The sequence below is a fragment of the Pseudorca crassidens genome, chromosome 2 (genome assembly GCF_039906515.1).
Source record: "Pseudorca crassidens isolate mPseCra1 chromosome 2, mPseCra1.hap1, whole genome shotgun sequence".
NCBI lineage: Eukaryota > Metazoa > Chordata > Mammalia > Artiodactyla > Delphinidae > Pseudorca > Pseudorca crassidens.
Window position 1 is genome coordinate 16,787,209 of NC_090297.1, and position 18,248 is coordinate 16,805,456.

At 56.1% G+C, this 18,248-nt stretch overlaps 1 protein-coding gene across 11 annotated transcripts in view; it reads right to left on the reverse strand.

The window, feature by feature from the left end:
• Positions 1-18,248, reverse strand: part of HSPG2 (heparan sulfate proteoglycan 2) — a 101,863-nt gene that overhangs the window by 52,023 nt on the left and 31,592 nt on the right. For 8 of the 11 annotated variants that reach the window (XM_067723160.1, XM_067723145.1, XM_067723152.1 and 5 more), the window contains exons 2-14: positions 14,500-14,635; positions 13,233-13,277; positions 7,328-7,437; positions 7,168-7,226; positions 6,703-6,863; positions 5,497-5,547; positions 4,940-5,068; positions 4,489-4,743; positions 4,292-4,411; positions 2,160-2,291; positions 1,864-2,008; positions 1,618-1,769; positions 1,376-1,522 (exon numbers count right to left, since the gene is read on the reverse strand). In XM_067723160.1, coding sequence (XP_067579261.1) covers positions 1,376-1,522; positions 1,618-1,769; positions 1,864-2,008; positions 2,160-2,291; positions 4,292-4,411; positions 4,489-4,743; positions 4,940-5,068; positions 5,497-5,547; positions 6,703-6,863; positions 7,168-7,226; positions 7,328-7,437; positions 13,233-13,277; positions 14,500-14,635 — 1,642 coding nt within the window. The remainder of the gene's footprint in view (positions 1-1,375; positions 1,523-1,617; positions 1,770-1,863; positions 2,009-2,159; positions 2,292-4,291; positions 4,412-4,488; positions 4,744-4,939; positions 5,069-5,496; positions 5,548-6,702; positions 6,864-7,167; positions 7,227-7,327; positions 7,438-13,232; positions 13,278-14,499; positions 14,636-18,248) is intronic. The other 3 variants (XM_067723188.1, XM_067723179.1, XM_067723170.1) reach the window with 1 other exon arrangement.

Genomic DNA, 18,248 nt, shown 5'->3' on the forward strand with positions numbered 1-18,248 from the left:
AACGTTAGTCTCTCTCCCAAAGTCAAATAAAAGCAAAGTTTTTTTTTTCCTCCTGAAGTTCTGAAGCGTCTCCCAAAGCATGCTCTGGGCAAAGCCAATGCTTCAGAATGATGGCTGGGAACCATCTGGGAACCCCAGGGTCAAGGAAAGATCAAGGGGATTTTTTGCAGCAGGACTTTTCAGAGCCTTTGCTTGCCAACAGATCCATGGACTGTCAGGGTTGGAACAGCCCTCAGGAGGCAGTACAGAGCTACACAGGGCTGAAGAATGGGCACCCAAGTCCTGGTTCCACCACCCTCCAGATGTGTGATCTGAGCAAAGGCCTCAGTTTCTCTGTCTGTAAAATGGGGGTAAGAGTGGCTTGCTTCACAGGGTTATTAGGAAGCTAAAATGAACAAACTGATATAAAATGCTTAAAACAGAATGCGGCACAAAGGAGGTGCTCAAAAACCGGTTAGCTGTTACTGTTGCTGTTATTATGACGGGTCATCTAGTCCAGCCCTCTCCTACACACACACACACACACACACACACACACACACACACACACACACAGACACACACACACACACACACACACACACGGGGATTCTCTCTACAGCGCCTCCCAGATCTCGAGGGAAGCACCAACCATCCAAGAGATGGCACTTCTGTGATAATGGCAACGTTCCTGAACCCAGGTCCGTTTGACGCCTGGGCCCACGCCATTCTGTCTCTCAGAGCCAGAGAGAACTGAGTCCAACTCCCTGCCTTTACGTTTGGGAAAACAGGCCCAAAGAAGCCAAGAGTCTCAAAGTCACACAGGCAGTAACTAGTGCATCTGGAGGTCAGCCCCGGGCTAGGAAGATGCCAAAGCCTTGGCTCTTAATGCTGTGGGGTCACTGGTGCCTCCGCATTCTGCAGGGTGAGGATGATGAGGACAGTGAGGATGACAGCAGGAATACTTACTGGGCACCTACCAGGGACCAAGCACTGTTCTCAGTGGCTTATGCATATTAATCCATTAAGTCCTTGTAACAACCTGGGTAGTTAATATTTTATCCCCATTTTGTAGATGAGAAAACTGAGACACAAGATAGTAACTTGGCTAAGGGCACACAGGCAGTAAGGGTCAGGGTCAGGATTTGAACACGGACTCCGGCTCCAGAGCCCATCCTCATCGTCACCTAACGCAGGCGAATATCAACTGTGGGTTTGGCTTTTCCTAAAAATGTTTGTTTTCCCCTGAAATGCTCTTCTTACAGGGCTCAGCATTTCTTCAGCAATGCCGTGTCCCTCCCTGAACTGGCCCCACGTGTCCAGGGCATGCTGCTCTCCCACGTCTGCACTCTGAGCCCGCTGGAGCCTGCCGCTTGCCTCCCATCCACCAACGCACCCTTGAAGTCACTGGGCCGGTCAAAGCGCAGCCGGATCTGGTCTCGGAAGCGGCTGCTGCTCTGGCACACGGTGGTGATGCCAAAGCAGAAGCAGGGCAGGCAGGAGGCGCTGTGCTCCAGGTAGAAGTGCCCGTCGGGGCAGGGTCCTGTGGGGTGGCAAGGGAGCAGGCTACGGCCGGTCCCAGGCAGGCAGCCCCGGCTCCAGCCCCACGCCCGGTGCCCACCTGCCCATGGGCCGTACCTCGCTGTGGGATAAGCTCCAGGACACCGTCAGGGATGCCGAACACCATGCCTCGGGTGTTCATGGCCTCACAGGTGTAGGCGCCCTGGTCTCCCTCCTTCACATCACGAATGGTCAGCGTGCCACGGCCTCCCTCACTCGTCATTGTCACCCTGATGGGCCCCGAGACAGAGGTGGGGGTCAGGCCTGGACCACTGGCCGCACCTCCGCCACGTCCCCAGCTCCTGCCGGGGCCCAGAGCTGTACCTGGGATGAGAGGGGATGTGGCCCCAGTTGAGTCTCCAGTTGATGATGGGGGTGGGGACGCCGATGGCCACACAGGTGAGGGTCACTGTCTGGCCCCGGGAAGCCTGGACCGACTCTTGGGGAGGGGTCACCACCTGGGGAGGCACTGGGAGATGGGAGCAGAAGTGAGGGGTGGGAGGGGCAAAGGGAGGGGGAGCGGGGTGGGGGTGGGGCAATGGCTCAGAGGAGCCAGGCCGGAGAAGAGACGGTGGGGAGGGGCCCAGGGCCCAGAGCTCGCCGCCCAGCTCCCTGCTCACTGCAGCCAAACTCGTCGCTGCGGTCGGGACAGTCACTCTCGTCGTCACAGTGGAAGCTGGCCGGGATGCACGTGCTTGTGGAGACACAGCGGAACTGCGTGGGCCCGCATACGTCCTCGGGGTGCTTGGCGGCTGGGGACAGAGCCAGGTGGTGTGGGCAGTGGGCACTGCCCTCAGGGAGGACCCCCCATTACCTACCCATGCCCAACAGCCCACCCTGCCCACCTTCCCCAGGTGTCCCCAGGATCACGGTCTCATCTCGCCCACATGACAACACAGCTGCCCTGACCAGGCCCAGACCCAGACTCTGCTGCCACGACGCCGTCCGCAACGTCATGGTCACCGGTCAGCAATGAAGCACACTCTAACTGCGTTCCCCAAGGCAGTTCTACCTGGCACGCCACAGTCACTCAGCTCCTCCCACAGCCAGCCACCAGAGAAGCACAAGACCGCTGGTCAAAGGCACAGCCCCAGTGGCCAGGATGTCTGGACGCCGGGAACACCTGGGCAGTTCTGGCTACTGGAAGGGTTTTGTGAGGGCCTGCCGCAGCCTGGACCTCGCTGCTCTGTACCCCTCTAAGTAGCCTGACCTGAGGCCATCTAGGGACTGGCCAGAGGCCTGGAGCTGGCCTGGCCCCAGGGCTGGGCCCCAGCTAGACATCTCTAGTAGATGGTAACTGACATTCTATTTCTGGAAGATTGAGCGTGATACAGACACACAGGCAGGGACAGAAAGGGCAGAGTGGTGCAGGAGCAGAGGTCACCCGTCCACAGAGAAGGCACAGAGAGGAGACCGGGAGGCAGCCACCTACTCCCACTCCCTCGGGGGCTTCTGTCCCAACACCCCACGAGCCCCCGAAGTCATCTGGCTTTCATGCTCTCTGTTCTGCGCTCTGTCAACAAGGACTTGGTCTTCCTTAGACTGTTCCCCCGCAGAGGCCTCTGAGAAGGGCTTTTCAACTAAAACCCTCAATTACTTCTCTGTCCCAAAGGGCCATGTTGTCAGGCAAGCTCAGAGCCACAGAAGGGCATCATAAAACTCTGCCAGTCTGCAGCACGATGCTGCTTCTTTCCAGGGTTTGCTGCAAAGCAGGGAAGGTGAAGGGAGGCAAGGAGGAGAAGCCGGACCAGCAGACACTAGGAATGTCAACACGCACTCAAACACGTGACCCAGGATCACAGAGCAATGGTTAGAAGATTATCCTCAATCTTGGACTAATAAGCCCCAGGGTTCACCTATAGGACAGAAATCACAAGATGCTACCTGATATGGTCTCTGAGTCTCCAGTCTCACCCATTTGACTGTCATAATGTTTATAACATTGACTAGATGGATGGACGAGCAATGGATAGATGGCTGAACAGATGAAGAGGAGGAAGGAAAGATGTTGGCTATATGAATGGCTGGCTGCCTGGAGAGCTGGCAAGACGGATAATGCATGGATGGATGATAGATGGACGGATGAACACATGGGTGGCAGGAAGGATGTTGGACAAATGGACGGATGGATAGACAACAGATTGATGGATGATAGAACGGATGATGAAATGGACAGAAGGAAGGATGCTGGATACGTAGATAGGTAGACAGACTGATGAAGAACTTTGCAGATAAATAATGGATGGATGGATAGTTGGATGAGTGGGTGGGTGGATAAATGGATGCAAGAGAGGAAAGATGCTGGACAGACAGACGGACAGATAGTGGACAGTTGAATGGTCACATGGATAAAAAGCTGGGCAGATGGAGGAACAAATAACTCAGAACCAGCTCTAGATGAAAAAACTCTAGACCCGTAAGAGGAAGGCTTTGACTCACACATACATCAAGGACCCCACCCCTTCATCAAGGGACGCTCGTGTATCAAGCCTACTCGTCTGACCCCCACACAAGCATATATGACAAAGAGAAGATGAATGGTAACAAAATAAATAAAGAGACGTTAACCACGGGTAGTCTACCGCTTGCTACAAAGGCCAGCTCAGAGTCAAAGAGAGATAAACCTTAAAGTTTGTCCCCAGGGCCTCTACCACTCAGCCAGGGACAGCACACAGACCTGCCCTCGAAGGGTTGGGGCTCAGGGAGCTACGCCAATGGGCCGGAGACGCCGGAAGGACACCGGGACACTCACGGCAGTCGGCTTCATCGGTGCGGTCCTCACAGTCAAAGTCGCCATCACAGCGCCACAGCTTGAGGGCACAGTGCCCGTTTCCACAGGGGAACTCGTTGGGTTCACAGGGTGGGGTGGGGCCTGGGGGGACCAGGCAAGGTTCAGTGGCCATTTCCCCACCCCCTGCATCCCCACCCACGCCCCTGCCCGGCCCTCACCGCAGTCCAGCTCGTCACTGCCGTCCCTGCAGTCCTCCTGCCCATCACACACGTAGTCTTTGGGGATGCAGTGCCCACTGCGGCATGTGGCCTCGTGGGGCCCACAAGGCACGGGCCTGCCTGGACTGGGGAACACAACCTGGGGAGCAGGGGTGGCTGGGAGCTGCCATGGGATGGTTGCCTCCGGCTGGGACGGTACAGGTGGTGCCTCCGCCAGAGGTGGTGGCTGCGAGCTGAGCTTGGGGACCGGCTCCTCTGTGGACAGAGCCCGCTTAGCGTTGGCATGAAGGGGTGGCTCCTCACTCCTCGCCCCCTGCCACTCCCCAGGCCCTGACCCTGTTATCACCCCTCCTGTGTCCCTGCCCACCTCCCACAGACCCCTTTGCCTGCAGCAAACCCTCGCAGCCCCGGACTGACTTGGAGGCCACCGTGTCCCCAGACCGCCCCTCACCACAATCGAGTTCATCAGACATGTCCCTGCAGTCAGGCCTCCGGTCACAGCGATACTCCAGGGCCACACACTCATTGTAGCGGTGGCAGGCAAACTCCGCCTCGGTGCAGACCCTTGGGAACTGGGGCACTGCGGGGGGTGTGGGACAGTCAGAGAGGCAGGCAGGAGGTTGGCAGAAAATGTCACGGGTGACACAGGCGCTGCAGAGCTGGGAGGGGGCTTTGGGGCTCCGTGTCAGGCCACGTGGTTTCTGGCAGACTCAGCGAGGGCACAGAGCACGTGGTGAACACATCCACAGCACATGTGGGATGTGGGCTATGTGGCAGTGGCCTCACCCATCCCTTACACAAACCCCACACACAGTTAACACACCACACCATGCAATGACCACAGCACACACGTGCGGGGCACAACCAGGCCTAGAGAGGATGCAGAGGAAGGGGAGGAGGGGCGGCCTGTGGGCTGCGCCCAGCCATCTTGCCCTCATCCTTCCTTCCCCTCCATCCATTAGCTTGTCTAGTTACCCGGCTCAGCCTGGGTCTGGCTTACACTCTCACCTGGTGTCACTGCGGCCACCACAGCGGCCAGGGGGGGCGGGGGTGTCTGTGCTGGAAAGGAAGGTGTGATCAGCAGCCGGCCCACCTGGGACCTGGGGGCTATGGGCTGCAGGGCTGAACCAAGCCCATCCTAGCATCCCTAGCCAGGAGGACTCATTGGAAAGTGGGGATAAGAGGACTGGAGCCTCGGCAATCTTCAGACCTGGGCCTGGGGATGCCCAAGAACAAGCTTGATCTTCGGGCACATTGACTGAGGTTTTACGTGCAGAACAAATGATTTCACCCTTTTTTTCTCATTGGGCGACACTATGGTAGGGATGAAGTTTGTTCAGTTCTGGGTTCCGCTTAGTCCGGGATGGTGACATTTCCCAGAGGGAGGACTGAGATGGAGACTGGGATGGGATGGGAACTGTAGCTTGTGAGGAATGAACTGGGACTGCTTGGCCTGGAGAAGAAAACACTCAGGGAGTTGAAACAGGAGACAGAGGGTGCAGTGGAAAGAAAGCTGGGCCTGTATAAAATGAATAACTAATAAGAACCTGCTGTATAAAAGAAATAAAAGAAAAAAGAAAAGAAAAAGAGAAAGCTGGGCTGACTGAGGGTACGAAGGCCGGGCCTGCGCATCTAACAGCTGTGTGGCCTGGGGCCAGTTTCCTGTTCTTTCTGAGCTGCGTTTCTCAGCTCGTCTTATCACAGGTTCTGGCAAGACCAGCAGAGACACAGGGTTTGGTTTACATTCTGGCTTTTGCACTATCTGTGTATGTGGATTTGGATAAATCATTTTTCCTCGCTGGGCCTCAGTGCCCTCATCTCTAAAACAGGAGAAATAATATCTGCTTCATAGGAGTTCTTATGAAGACTGAACGGTCAGTGAAGAATTGTTGGTTATTATTAAACACAAAAGTGTTTTTGGACCTGAAAGCACTGTATGAAGAAAGGAATTATTATTACCTATTGTCGACATAGAGAGGTTAATAGAGAGTGGAAGTTGGGTCTACTGAGTACATGTTAGAGGAAACACAGGTTGCTCAACCCAAGCCAAGACTGCATAAAGATGGATGGGGCAGACTCATAAGGTAGTGAGCTCCCTGTCCCTAGTGGTGTGCAAGGCCAAGCTAGGAGAGCCCACGGTAGTGACACTGAAAGGGGGCCCACATGAGTCTGAGAAACTGGAGGAGGTGACCCTCAGTTCCAGGGCGGGCTCACCTGTGCCCAGGCGTCGGAACTGGAATCCCTGGGGAGAGGTGATGTAGGAGGCGATGGAGCCACTGGAGATGACAGTGTGGAGCACCTCCTGAATCTGAGCCCCGTCTGCATTCCCTTCGGAGCCCACATCCAGCTCCACAAAGACCCAGCCGTCCAGCTCCCTAGGGACGGGTGTGGGGGGCAGGGCAGCAGGGTGAGGAAGACGCCTGGGGTCTCAGCTCCTCCCTTGGCCCCCTGCCTGACGCTCAGACCTGATCTCTTGACTCTCCCCCTGCTTCTGGATAGCCTGTACCCCATGCAAGGCAACTTAAAGTCCAAATTGTACCCCTACCGATTCCCGAATTTCTACCAATAGAGGTTCAGCCCATTAGGCCTCTCTTGCCTCCCCTCCTGGCGCCCGGCCCCTCCCCATCTTTGTCAGTCCCTCACCAGCCCCCACCCCCCACCCCAGGGGACCCTTCTCACTTGATGAACACCACACTGACAACCTGGTCTCCGGGAATCTTCAAGTACTCTGACTCCAGCTGGAGAGGGACACAGCACCATCAGCCTCCAGATCCCTTCACCCCACCTTCAGTCCCGCCCTGCCCTACTCGGGGAGCTCCCCAAAGCCCCTTCACCTCACCGTGTCTACCACAGCCTCGGACACCTCTCGGAACTCCTCGGAGCCTGCATCCTCCAGCTGAGGGCTGTAGTCGATGGAGCGAGTGAAATTTACCAGGGCTCGGAAATAAACTGCAGGAAGGAGTGGGGGCGGGGGTCACTATGAGGGGCCCAGCCCGGCAGGTAGTGGCCTCAGGCAGCTGCGCCAGTGGGTGGAACCGGGGGGATGGTCCCCAGAGGCCTCTCGCTGAGGCTGACACCTGTGTGCCCACAGCTGTGCCCAGCACTACCTGTAGGAGCACGTGCTGCAGTGACCCTGGCAGGCCGCCCAGGGATCAAAGCCGAGGCCTCACCCTTGAGTGAATGGCTTCAACTAACAGGGAAAATGGCCCGATCCAGATACCAAGTGATAGTGCAGAAGAGAAGACCTCCACTGGCTCAGAGGAAGGCTGGGTAAGAAGGGGTGGCTTCCAGAGGAGGAGGACCTGGCACAGAATTTTTTTTTTGGCCACGCCGCACCGCTTGTGGGATCTTAGTTCCCCGACCAGGGATCAAACTCGGGCCCCCCGCGGTGAAAGCACTGAGTCCTAACCACTGTATCGCCAGGGAAGTCCCCCTTTTTTTTTGGCACAGAAATTACTCGAGAGTGACCATGACATGCTTCCCCACCCCCCCCCATTCATGCCAGTCATCGCCCTCAGGGCTCTCAGCTCAGTCATCACCTCCTCCAAGAATACTGCCTGAGCTGCCCTCCTTTCCCAACCCTGGCTGGGTAGAGGCCTCTCCTCTGGGGGTCCCCCAGCCCCTTGTCTTCTCCCATCAGAGCACCTGCTACCCCACGTGGCACAGATCCTGCCAGAGCATCGTCATAAAGATCGTGGGTTCTGAGGTCAGCCACACATCAGGCATGGACCTTACCTCTCTGAACTTGTTTCCCTTTTGGTCAAATGTGCATATTAATTACATTTACCACACTGGTTGCTGTGGGGAATAAACGATATCATGCTTACAAGGCCATCTCCCTGTGCACGAAGATGCAGCGCCTGGCATAGAGCAAGTGCTAGGGAATCAGGAGCTGCTGTCATCTTTCTCTCTACTGCTAGACTATAAACTTGATGGGGGGGAAACCTCGGATCTCATTCACCCTGTACCCCAGTGCTTGCATAGAGCCTGGCACAGAGGAGATGCCTAATAAGTGATTGCTGAATAAATTCATAGCAGACTGGGGTGAGCATACACTTACAACTATTGTTTATTAAGCACCTACTATAAACACTTTACGCACATTAAATCTCATAATGTTCATAATAGAAGAGTTCATAATAGAAGTTATAAATATGAGTTGCAAATGAATCATATATATGTACACATACACACACACACACACGCACACACAGTGCTTAGATCAGAGCCTGGCACATAGTAGGGGCAATATAATATGAGCTATTACTATATGAGAGGCAGTATAGCTTAGTGGTTAAAAGCTCAGCCTCTGGAGCAAAATTTCCACTTACAATTAAAATAACTTAAAATTGCCCTGTGACCTTAAGCAAGTTACTTAATCTCCCTGTGCCTCAGTTTCCTCATCTATAAAACAGGGCCGATAGTAGTGCCCACCCCAGAGGGCTGTTGGGAGGATGAAATAAGATAATGAATGTAAAATGCTTATGGCAGTACCTGGCTCACACTAGGGGCTGCATGCATTAGCTGTATTATCTCTGGTCTTTTCTTTTTTTTTTTTTTTGGTACGCGGGCCTCTCACTGTTGTGCCCTCTCCCGTTGCGGAGCACAGGCTCTGGACGCGCAGGCTCAGCGGCCATGGCTCACGGGCCCAGCCGCTCCGCGGCATGTGGGATCCTCCCGGACCGGGGCACGAACCGGTATCCCCTGCATCGGCAGGCGGACTCTCAACCACTGCACCACCTGGGAAGCCCCTATCTCTGGTCTTTAAGACAAACTGAAGGAATGGATTTGGTTTTATTTCTTCCCATCTGAGAGAGGCATTCATTCATTGCTTTATTGAATCTATACTGAAGGTCTTTCATATGCTTGGCAGTGTTCTAGGGGCAAGGGATATAGCAGCGAACTTCATAAAGATCACTTTCTAGGGGGAGGAGAAAGGAAATAGAACAAATGGGCAAGAAATATATGGACTATGAGGGAGAAAAAAACAAGGGCTGGGGGAGCGGGCGTGCTGGCGTGGGGGTAGCTCGCTACTTCCCCAGGGCAGCCAGGAAGGCCTCTCCGCAAAGGGGATGCTTGAAGGCAGAGAGTAAGGTACTGGGAGGCCCCTGAGAGAAGCGCACTCCAGGCAGAGGGGACAGCAGCTGTGCCTGAGGCAGAAGTGGGCTCTGAGAAGTGACAATCAGCGTGTGGGCAGCAGAGCAGGGAGTGGCACTGGCTGGGCCTGTCCTCTTTCCCCTTTACTCTGTCCGGCAGGTCCACAGGTGCACACGCCCTCTGCGCCTGGACCCTCCCCCTCTGCGGCTCACGGAGCAAGTCCTGGGCACATCAGGACGGCAGCCTAGCAAGCAGCCGGAGGGAACTCCGGCACCAAGAGAAGGTGCTTGTGAGGGCAGCGCTGCCTGCGCTGAATCACGGGGACCATGCTGGGCTGGGCTCCTGGGTGCCGGGCGGGCGGGGCCCCGTGGGCTGGAGCGTGAGGGCCGCGAGCTTGGCCACAGAGGCCTCTTGTGAGCTGGCACAGAGGCCCATTGAAAGTCCCCCACCCTGGCCCCTGGCCTCAGCCCTGCGGCCCAACGCGGGCGAGGAGGCCAGGCCTCTGCCCAGGAATGTGCCCGCTGCTGGGGGAAGGGGCTGAGGCTCCACAAAGCCCCTTTCTACTAGGGCCTGGGAAGGGCACGGACCCTCCAACCTGACCCCACCCCCTGCCTTCTCCCAGATCAGGGGCAGGTCAGGATGAGCACACCCCCTTTTCCACCCTGAGCGGCCTCCCTGTGGCAGGTATCCGAGGGCTGGGGCAGAAGGTGAGTTTCAGGAACCAGCCCCCAGAGCTGAGGGTGCTGGTGGGAATGATGCAGACTGGGGTGGGAGTGCTCTCTGGGCGCCTGCCTGGCTGACCAGCTCCACGTTGGCCCTCATCTGACCCCATCTGGACAGCTCAGTTGGAGCCAATGGCTGGAGGGACGGGAGGCCCAGAGCTGCCCGGCACCCTGAGTGGGGTGGGGGACGCACACCTGACCACCCCCAGCCCCGGAGCCAACTACCCCACCTGCGCTCGATACCCAGTCCCTGCTCAACAGAACTCGTCCCCCACACACCTGGGCCCCCGAACCCCAGCCCAGTCCCTCTGGGTCCCCAGGATCAGCGAGGCCCGAGGCCCTAGCCTTTTCCCCGAGGGGTTGCCGCACCCATCCTGCCTACACCAGGGGTCCGGCCCACTGTGCTTAGATTGTGTGCCCGGCTGGGGCCTGGCTGCCTCCTGGGCAGGGGCAGGGGAGAAGGTGAGGCCAGCTGGGTGGGGACAGAGGCAGGCCTGGCCCCAGACCCTGCAGAGAGGTGCCTCTGACCTTCAAGTGTGACCAAGTGCAGGCTGGGGAGGAAAAGAAGACAAAGGAGTGAGAGGAAGAGCTGGGAGAGAGGAGGGGGAGGGAGAGAGGGAAAGGCGACTCCTCCTAGGGCTCCAAGACCATCACACCAGCCACGGGAGGGTGGCCCGGGGTGGGGCCCAGGGCCTGCAGAGAGGGAGGTGAGGAGGGGCAGAGACAGCAGGGAGGTGGCGAGACCAAAGGGAGAGACAGAGGGGGGAAATGACAGAGAGACACAGAGACTGATGGAGACAGAAAACAGAAAGAGATGAAGCACACAGAGAGAAGGAGACAGAGACACAGAGAGATAGATACAGGCAGAGACACAGAGAGAAAGTGGTGGGGAGAATGAGAGAGAGAAAAGACGAGACAAAGGCAGATTGAAAAGAGGGAAAGACAGAGGGACATGGAAGCAGACATGCAAGTCCAAGAGGTGGAGGGAGAGAGGCAGCGTGAGACAGAGACACACAGAGTAGGAAAGAGATGGCCCAAGGCAGGGGAGGGAGGGAACAGGGGAGACATGTAGACAGTTTGTCAGCAGGACAGACAAAGAGACAGTCAGAAGGTGGAAAGATTGGGTGAGGGGAGGTGGGCAGGGTTCCCAAGGTGGGGAGGCAGAGCCAGGAGCTGTCCAGGAGGGGTCCTGGCCTGGGGGTGGCAGTCAGGGCTGGGACAGAGCCAAGGGGAGCCGCAACCCTGCCCGAGGGAAGGGGTGAGGGAGGAGCCGTCTCAGACATTCCAGGGTCGGGGGTTGGGTCAGTCAAGGGGTGGCCAGGCACGGCCCCATCATGGTCAGGACGGCCCTTGCTCACCAGAGTTAGGAGGGACCTGCCCTTGGGCAAGGCTGAAGCAGGCACCCTGACCCTGGGAATCAGGGAGACTTATCTGATGCCCCCTGGGCTGAGATGCAACCCAGCTGCCTGGACCTGCCCCAGGGGCAGCGGGGCTGGTGCCAGCGTTTGGGTCTGGAGGGCCTAAGGCCCCACATCTTCCCACAGATCAGCCCCACCTACAAGGAAAGGCTCCTGCCCTGCCCTTGGGCCCTCCCCAGCTGCTGCCCCCCATCCCCATCCTTCCCCCACCTCTGGCTTCTCTCGCCCTCATAGCTGCTTCTCATGGGACGAGGTGGGCTAGCAAGGACCACTCAAAGCAGGTGGAGCTGCTGTGAGCAGCCCCCTGGGAGGGGCTCTAGATATTTCTGAAGGGACAGGGTGGACTGGCCCAGGGCCGCAGCAGGCAGACTTGGCTTGGCAAGAGGCAGCTCCCAGAGACGCATCAGCAGAGGCCACTCTGGGGTGAGCATTGTGTGCATGGGGCCCACCTGACACCGGCACACAGGCCCCACCCAGCTCCCAGGCATCTGCAGCCCTGCAGAGACCTACACATGGAAAAGCTTCAGGCACTGTCTGCGTCCCAGGTGCTGGGAGGTCACAGTCAGGACTGTGCCACCCAGGGGTCAACCCTCCTATCCATACTGGCCCGGTTAGGATGCCACCCTCTGGCATTGGGATGCTTCTGATACTCCAGCCGTAGGGAGGCAACCCCGTCCCTGGAGGGACCCAGGCCAGACTCGCCCCAGGCCTGCTGGGGTGGGCAGCACAGGGATGCAGCGGGGCCGCCCAGTGGTGACTCTGAGCTGAGCTCCATCCTTGGCCCTGATCACGTTGTGCCCAGGCACTGGCTCCCAGAGAAGGCAGCAGGAACCGCATGGCTTTGTCCCGAGTAGTTCCTTCTCTCGCCAGAATCCCAGGGTGGGAGGAAACAGAGACTGTGAAGCCCCGGTCCCAGCGCTGGGCCAGCTCCTGCTCTGGCTGTGCACTTGGAGTGCTGGCAGAGTGGGCAGCTGACGGAGGCCTGATTCCTTTCCCTCCAGGAAGCCCAACCCTCTTTCCCCAACCCAGGAACTTCGGCTTCCCAGCAGGTGACCCGACCTAAGGCAGGTTCCCTCCCAGGTCCAGCTCTTGGCTTACCCGAATGCCTGTGCCACAGAGTCCCCTCTCTCTGCCCACCCCTGCCTGGGGTCCCCCACTCTGCAGCATTCACCCCCAAGGAGGGCTCTGGGGAAGGACTCCAAGCTGAGCCGCCCAGGGAGGTGAGAATCTGGCTTTGAATGCTGAGTGGCTGACTTTCAGTCCCTATCAGAACTGGGCATTTCCCAGCACAGGCAGGCACAGAACCTGTCCATACCCAACCTTGCAGGGACTGGCCAACCAAGGCACACAACTGTCACTCAGCGGGGATGAGACCATCCCCATGGCAGGCACAAGGAGCCCTCAAGGCCCTCAGTCCAGGAGATGCCGCCTCTGTGGCTGGAAAGACCTACTCTGGGGCTTCCCCGGGGGCAGGATGGGGGCCTGTGCGATGCCCCCAGATACTTACCCATCTGGAAGTCCCCGCTGCCCAGGTCCCCGCTGCCCACACCATCTACAAGTAAAAGAGAGACTTATTCAGCAACAATTAATCTTTGTTGAGCACCTACTGGGTGTCAGGCACTGTTCTGGGCACCTGGCACACGGTGGGGAAGGTCTTGAAAACACAGCTGTTGCCTCCTCTCCACACTTAGGGAGGGCCGGCCTGTAACCAGCTTGGAAGCCTCCATCAGAGAGGGTGTGGACCAGGAGGGATGGGGTGGGTGGCGCCAGGTCAGACTGGCCTCTAGGTGAGAATGGGAGGAAGTGGAGTAGGGGGCCGTAATCATCCTCCACTGTGCACTGCCCACCACCCTCCCCTTAGGTCCTGCTCAATCTGGGCTGTAAGGAGAAGCAGCCACCAGTCCCGGGTCACACAGTTTTAAGTGGAGGATCCTGCGGTCACTGGGACCAGGGCTCAGGATGCACGCAGCTTTTAACCCACCTCTTTTTTTTCTGAACTAAAAAAAAATTGAAGTATAGTTGCTGTACAACATTATACAGGTTACAGGCATACAATATAGCGATTCTCAATTTTTTTTTGTTTTTGGCTGTGCCACGTGGCTTGTGGGATCTTAGTTCCCTGACCAGGGATCGAACCCAGGCCCCCGGCAGTGAAAGCACCAAGTCCTAATCACTGGACTGCCAGGGAATTCCCGTGATTCACGATTTTTGAAGGTTATACTCCACTTATAGTTATTATAAAATACTGGCTATGTTCCTCATGATGTACAACATATCCTTGTAGCTTATTTTACACCTAATAGTTTGTACCTTTTACTCCTCTACCGCTATATTGCCCTTCTCCCCTCCCCTGTACCCACTGGTAACCCACTAGTTTGTTCTCTACATCTGTGAATCTGCTTCTTTTCTGTTATATTCATTAGTTTGTTGTATTTTTTCGATTCCACATATAAGTGATATCATACGGTATTTTGTCTTTCTCTGTCTGACTTATTTCACTTAGCATAATGCCCTCCAAGTCCATCCATGTTGCTGCAAATGGCAACATTTCATTCTTTTTTAGGGCTGAGTAGTACCTCATTGTATATGTATATACCACATCTTTATCCAGTCATCTGCTGATGGACACTTAGGTTGCTTCCATATCTTTCTTAGTCCATCTCCTGAGGTGCCACCTTGGGCAAGCATCCTGGAGCCTCTTTAAGGACCGGTGGGAAGAACCCCAATTCCGTCCTTACCCCTTCCACTCCCAGCCACCAGAACCCTCTGCTCACCTCCGGAGGCCTCATCAGCCAGGAAGTCCTCATCATCAGAAAGGTCTGAATAGCTCCAGCCAGCACGGCCCACTGTGACTGTCTCTGCATCCTCGGGCAGGGACAAGCCATCATATGCCCTCAGCCCGCAGGTTACCTGTGGGACACCACACGAGCAATTGTGTCAAACTCTCCAACTCCTGCCAAGCCCAGGACCCCTCTTCTCACTTCAAGGGGGGGGTCAGAGTCCCACCCCAAGGCCCTCCGGCAGTTAAATCAGACACGGTTTGGCGAAGACAGTGAGGCTGGGGCTGTACCATTGTTTTTGACTCAGTTTCCCCAAATCTCATTAGCCCCTGCATGAATCCTCAGATAAACTTATAAGTTTGTTTTGGGCCACACTGCACGTCTTGTGGGATCTTAGTTCTCCGACCAGGGATTGAACCCGTGCCCCCTGCAGTGGAAGCGCGGAGTCCTAACCACTGGACCGCCAGGGAAGTCCCGACAACAAACTTAAAATCCCTTTGGTAAGTGACGACTCTTCTTCCTTTGGAGAAGGCAAGTGATATCCAGGACATGAGTTAGTGGACAGGGACACACAGGCAGGTAAAGCGTGACCGGGGCCAGCAAAGAGGGGGGATGTGGGCAGGTGACAGGGTGGCCAGGGGCAGCATGGATGGGGGACAGAAGCAGAAATGGAGGGGAGGTCAACTGAAGCTGCTGCCGCCGACAGCAGCCCCCTGCGCCCCCGCCCCAGCCGTCTTGGCCACCTCTTTCTGCCTTGGTGTGGCCTCCAAACCTCCAGGCCACAGGGAACACATTCCAGCCACGCTGGAGATCAGCTCTGGCACTTGTGGGCACACTGACAGGATCATCTGCACACCCAGAAGCGGGGGTGGAGCCCAGCTGCTGGGCTGAACGGGGCAGGTCAGGCGTGGTGTCAACTCATGCGACCTCGGGCTGCAGCTGAGCCCAGCACAAGCTCCACCTCGGGCTCCCGTTCCACAGAGGGGCGGCTCGGACCCCGCACCTTGCAGGCCGGCGCAGAAGGGCCCCCGCAGCCATGACCCCTGCCTTTCTTGGGGATGGGTGCGGACAACGAAGGCCTCTTTCCACTTAGACAAGATTGAGGTGTTTCCAAAGGAGTTTTACAAAATAACTTAGAGGAAAACAAACCCAGCAGAGCCCCCAGGGGAACCCCAGAGCCCCCAAGCACAAGAGTGCATGGATTCACACACCCAGCCCCAGATGGCCTGGCGCGAGTGTCTCAGGCCTGCCCTGGCCTCAGCCCTATCTGGGGAGCCCAGCCTGACCAGAAGGAAATAGTCTCACTTGTGAAAACCAAACCCGGCCCTCACTGGCTAGACAAGGTGGTGGCAGCAGCAGAGAGGGCCAAAGAGAACAAGAAAAACAGAGAAACAGCCAATCCTTCTCCCTCCCTGCTTCCCCAACTTCACACAGCGCATGTCTTGGAGCCTCTGGCCTTTTCTCAGCTGGTGCCTCTTTTGGAATGCCCTTCCTCCTTTTGTTTACCGGGCTAACTCCAGTTCATCCTCCGAAACTCACCTAAACATCACCTCCTCTAACTACTCAGTAACAAAATGGAACAAATTCCATATAGGCCTGGAAACATGGAGGAATCTCAAACACATTATGCTGAGTGAAAGAAGCCAGACACAGAAGACTCCATAGCATATGATTTCACTTATATGAAACCCACGGGGGAAAAGTCTAATCTATAATGACAGAAAGATCTGTAGTTGCCTGGGACCAGGGGTCGGGTGCGGCTGTCCGGGAAGGGTCACAGGAAACCTTTTGGAGTAACGGTCCCCTGGTTATATACAACTCATTCTCATTATTGAATTGTACACTTAAAGTGGGTATGTTTTATTGTATGTAATTTACACCTCAATAAATATGACTCAAAAGAAAATCTCCTCTGGGAGGCTTTGTCATGACTCCTTGGCCTTTCCAGCCACCTCTGCCCCTAGGCTGGGTTCTGGGCCCTCCAGGGCTCACACTGTAATGACCTGTACCTCCACTGGAATGACAGCACCTTGAAGGCATGGCCTGTGATGAGCTCATCTCTACCTTCTCAGCACTCCATGTTCAATAAATGCTTGAATAAACGAATGGACAAAAGTGTCATCACCTATTAATTCTAGCTGCTTCCTGAACATGACTTGTTCTGAAGGTACCACCCACCCTCAAGCAGTCTATATGCATCTCCCTCCCAGGCTGGGAGCTCCCTGGGGGGAGGGGCTGGGTGCCAATTGGTCATCTTTGTGTTTGCAGTGCGACCAAGCCTTGCGTAATGTCTGCACTGCCCATGTCTTATCCCCTAAAGCCCTTCCCCGCACAATCCACGGGCATATCCCTCCTCCTGTTCCTTTTTTTTTTTTAATATATATATTTTTGAATTCGCATGTATTTTATTTCATTATTTTTTGGCCACACCGCGCGGCATGTGGAATCTTAGTTCCTCGACCAGGAATTGAACCCGCGTCCCCTGCATTGGAATCGCAGAGTCTCAACTACTGGACCACCAGGGAAGTCCCTCCTGTTCCTTCTCTCCCCTCCCTCTCCCTCTGGACAAGTGCCCATTCCAGCCCTGGGCGGCCAGTAGACCTCTGGGCCATGCCCATGAGGTCTGCATCCAGGAATAAGCCTTAGAACCTCAAGGAGCTGGTGCGAAGTAGATTCCTGGGCTCCTTCTCAGAGCCGCTGAGTCAGACTCTCCCCACCCCAGCTGGGAGGGTTAAAGTCGTGCATGCTCAGGGGATTCTGACACTCACGGGTTACGAACCACAAGACTAGCCCCCTACCAGGGTTTCTCCTTCCTCCCCTGGGTAGGGGTAGAGGGCAATGTTCCCACTGGGTTGGGGGCGGGGGTGGTCCTGAGAAGGCCCTGATTGACCTAAGGGGAGTGAGGCTAGGGCTGGTGCAGGGGCACTGACACTGGGCAGAGGAGGTTAGAGGGGCAGGACCCTCCCCACTTGGGGAGGGCTCTCTTTGTGTCATTGCCACCCCCTCTCCCTCCCCATGGAAGCAAGGCTGTGGAGGGCATGCATGGTGCACAGAGATTCCTGGCACCCCCTAGACACCAGACTGCTGTCTGGAAAGGAAAATCCTGGTGGTAAGCAAGGTCTAGAGCTTCTCCCAGGGAGGGAGAGGCCACCGGGGCTTGGGAATGGACAGGAAATAGCAAAGATTCAACTTGGAAAAAATGCTAGGAACACACATCTGCAGTGAGAGGAGAGAATCCAGAGCATGGCGGGTCCTGGACCGAAGCCCCTCCACCCCAGGGACCCCAGGAAATGGTCTCTGTGCATGCCAGCCTGCCCTTGCTCGCAGTCCCCACCCCAGGACCTGAGGCTTTGGGGTCAGATAAGGGCCTGCAGCAAGGCACAAGCCAGCAAGAGCAGAGACTTCACTTGTGGAAAACTGAAGATCAAAAGGTTTTAACAGCTGTATTTTACATCTAGGAAGGGAGATGAAGCCAGGCTGGAAAGAAGCTTCCAGAAAGAGCACAGAAGAGCTTAGGACTTTTGCTTAGCACAAAAACGTCTTAGGACTTGACCATAGAAGGGAATTTGGATTCAGAGCTGGAAAGTCCAGGGTCTACTTGGACTAACATTTATTGAGCACTTACTATGCAGCAGGCACTCCTTTAAGGATTTTGTAGGTGTTAACCCAGGTCAGGTGTTAGGTAACCCCACTGTAAAGACGGGGAAATGGAGCAGAGTCAGGAACCTGCTTGAAGAGCTAGC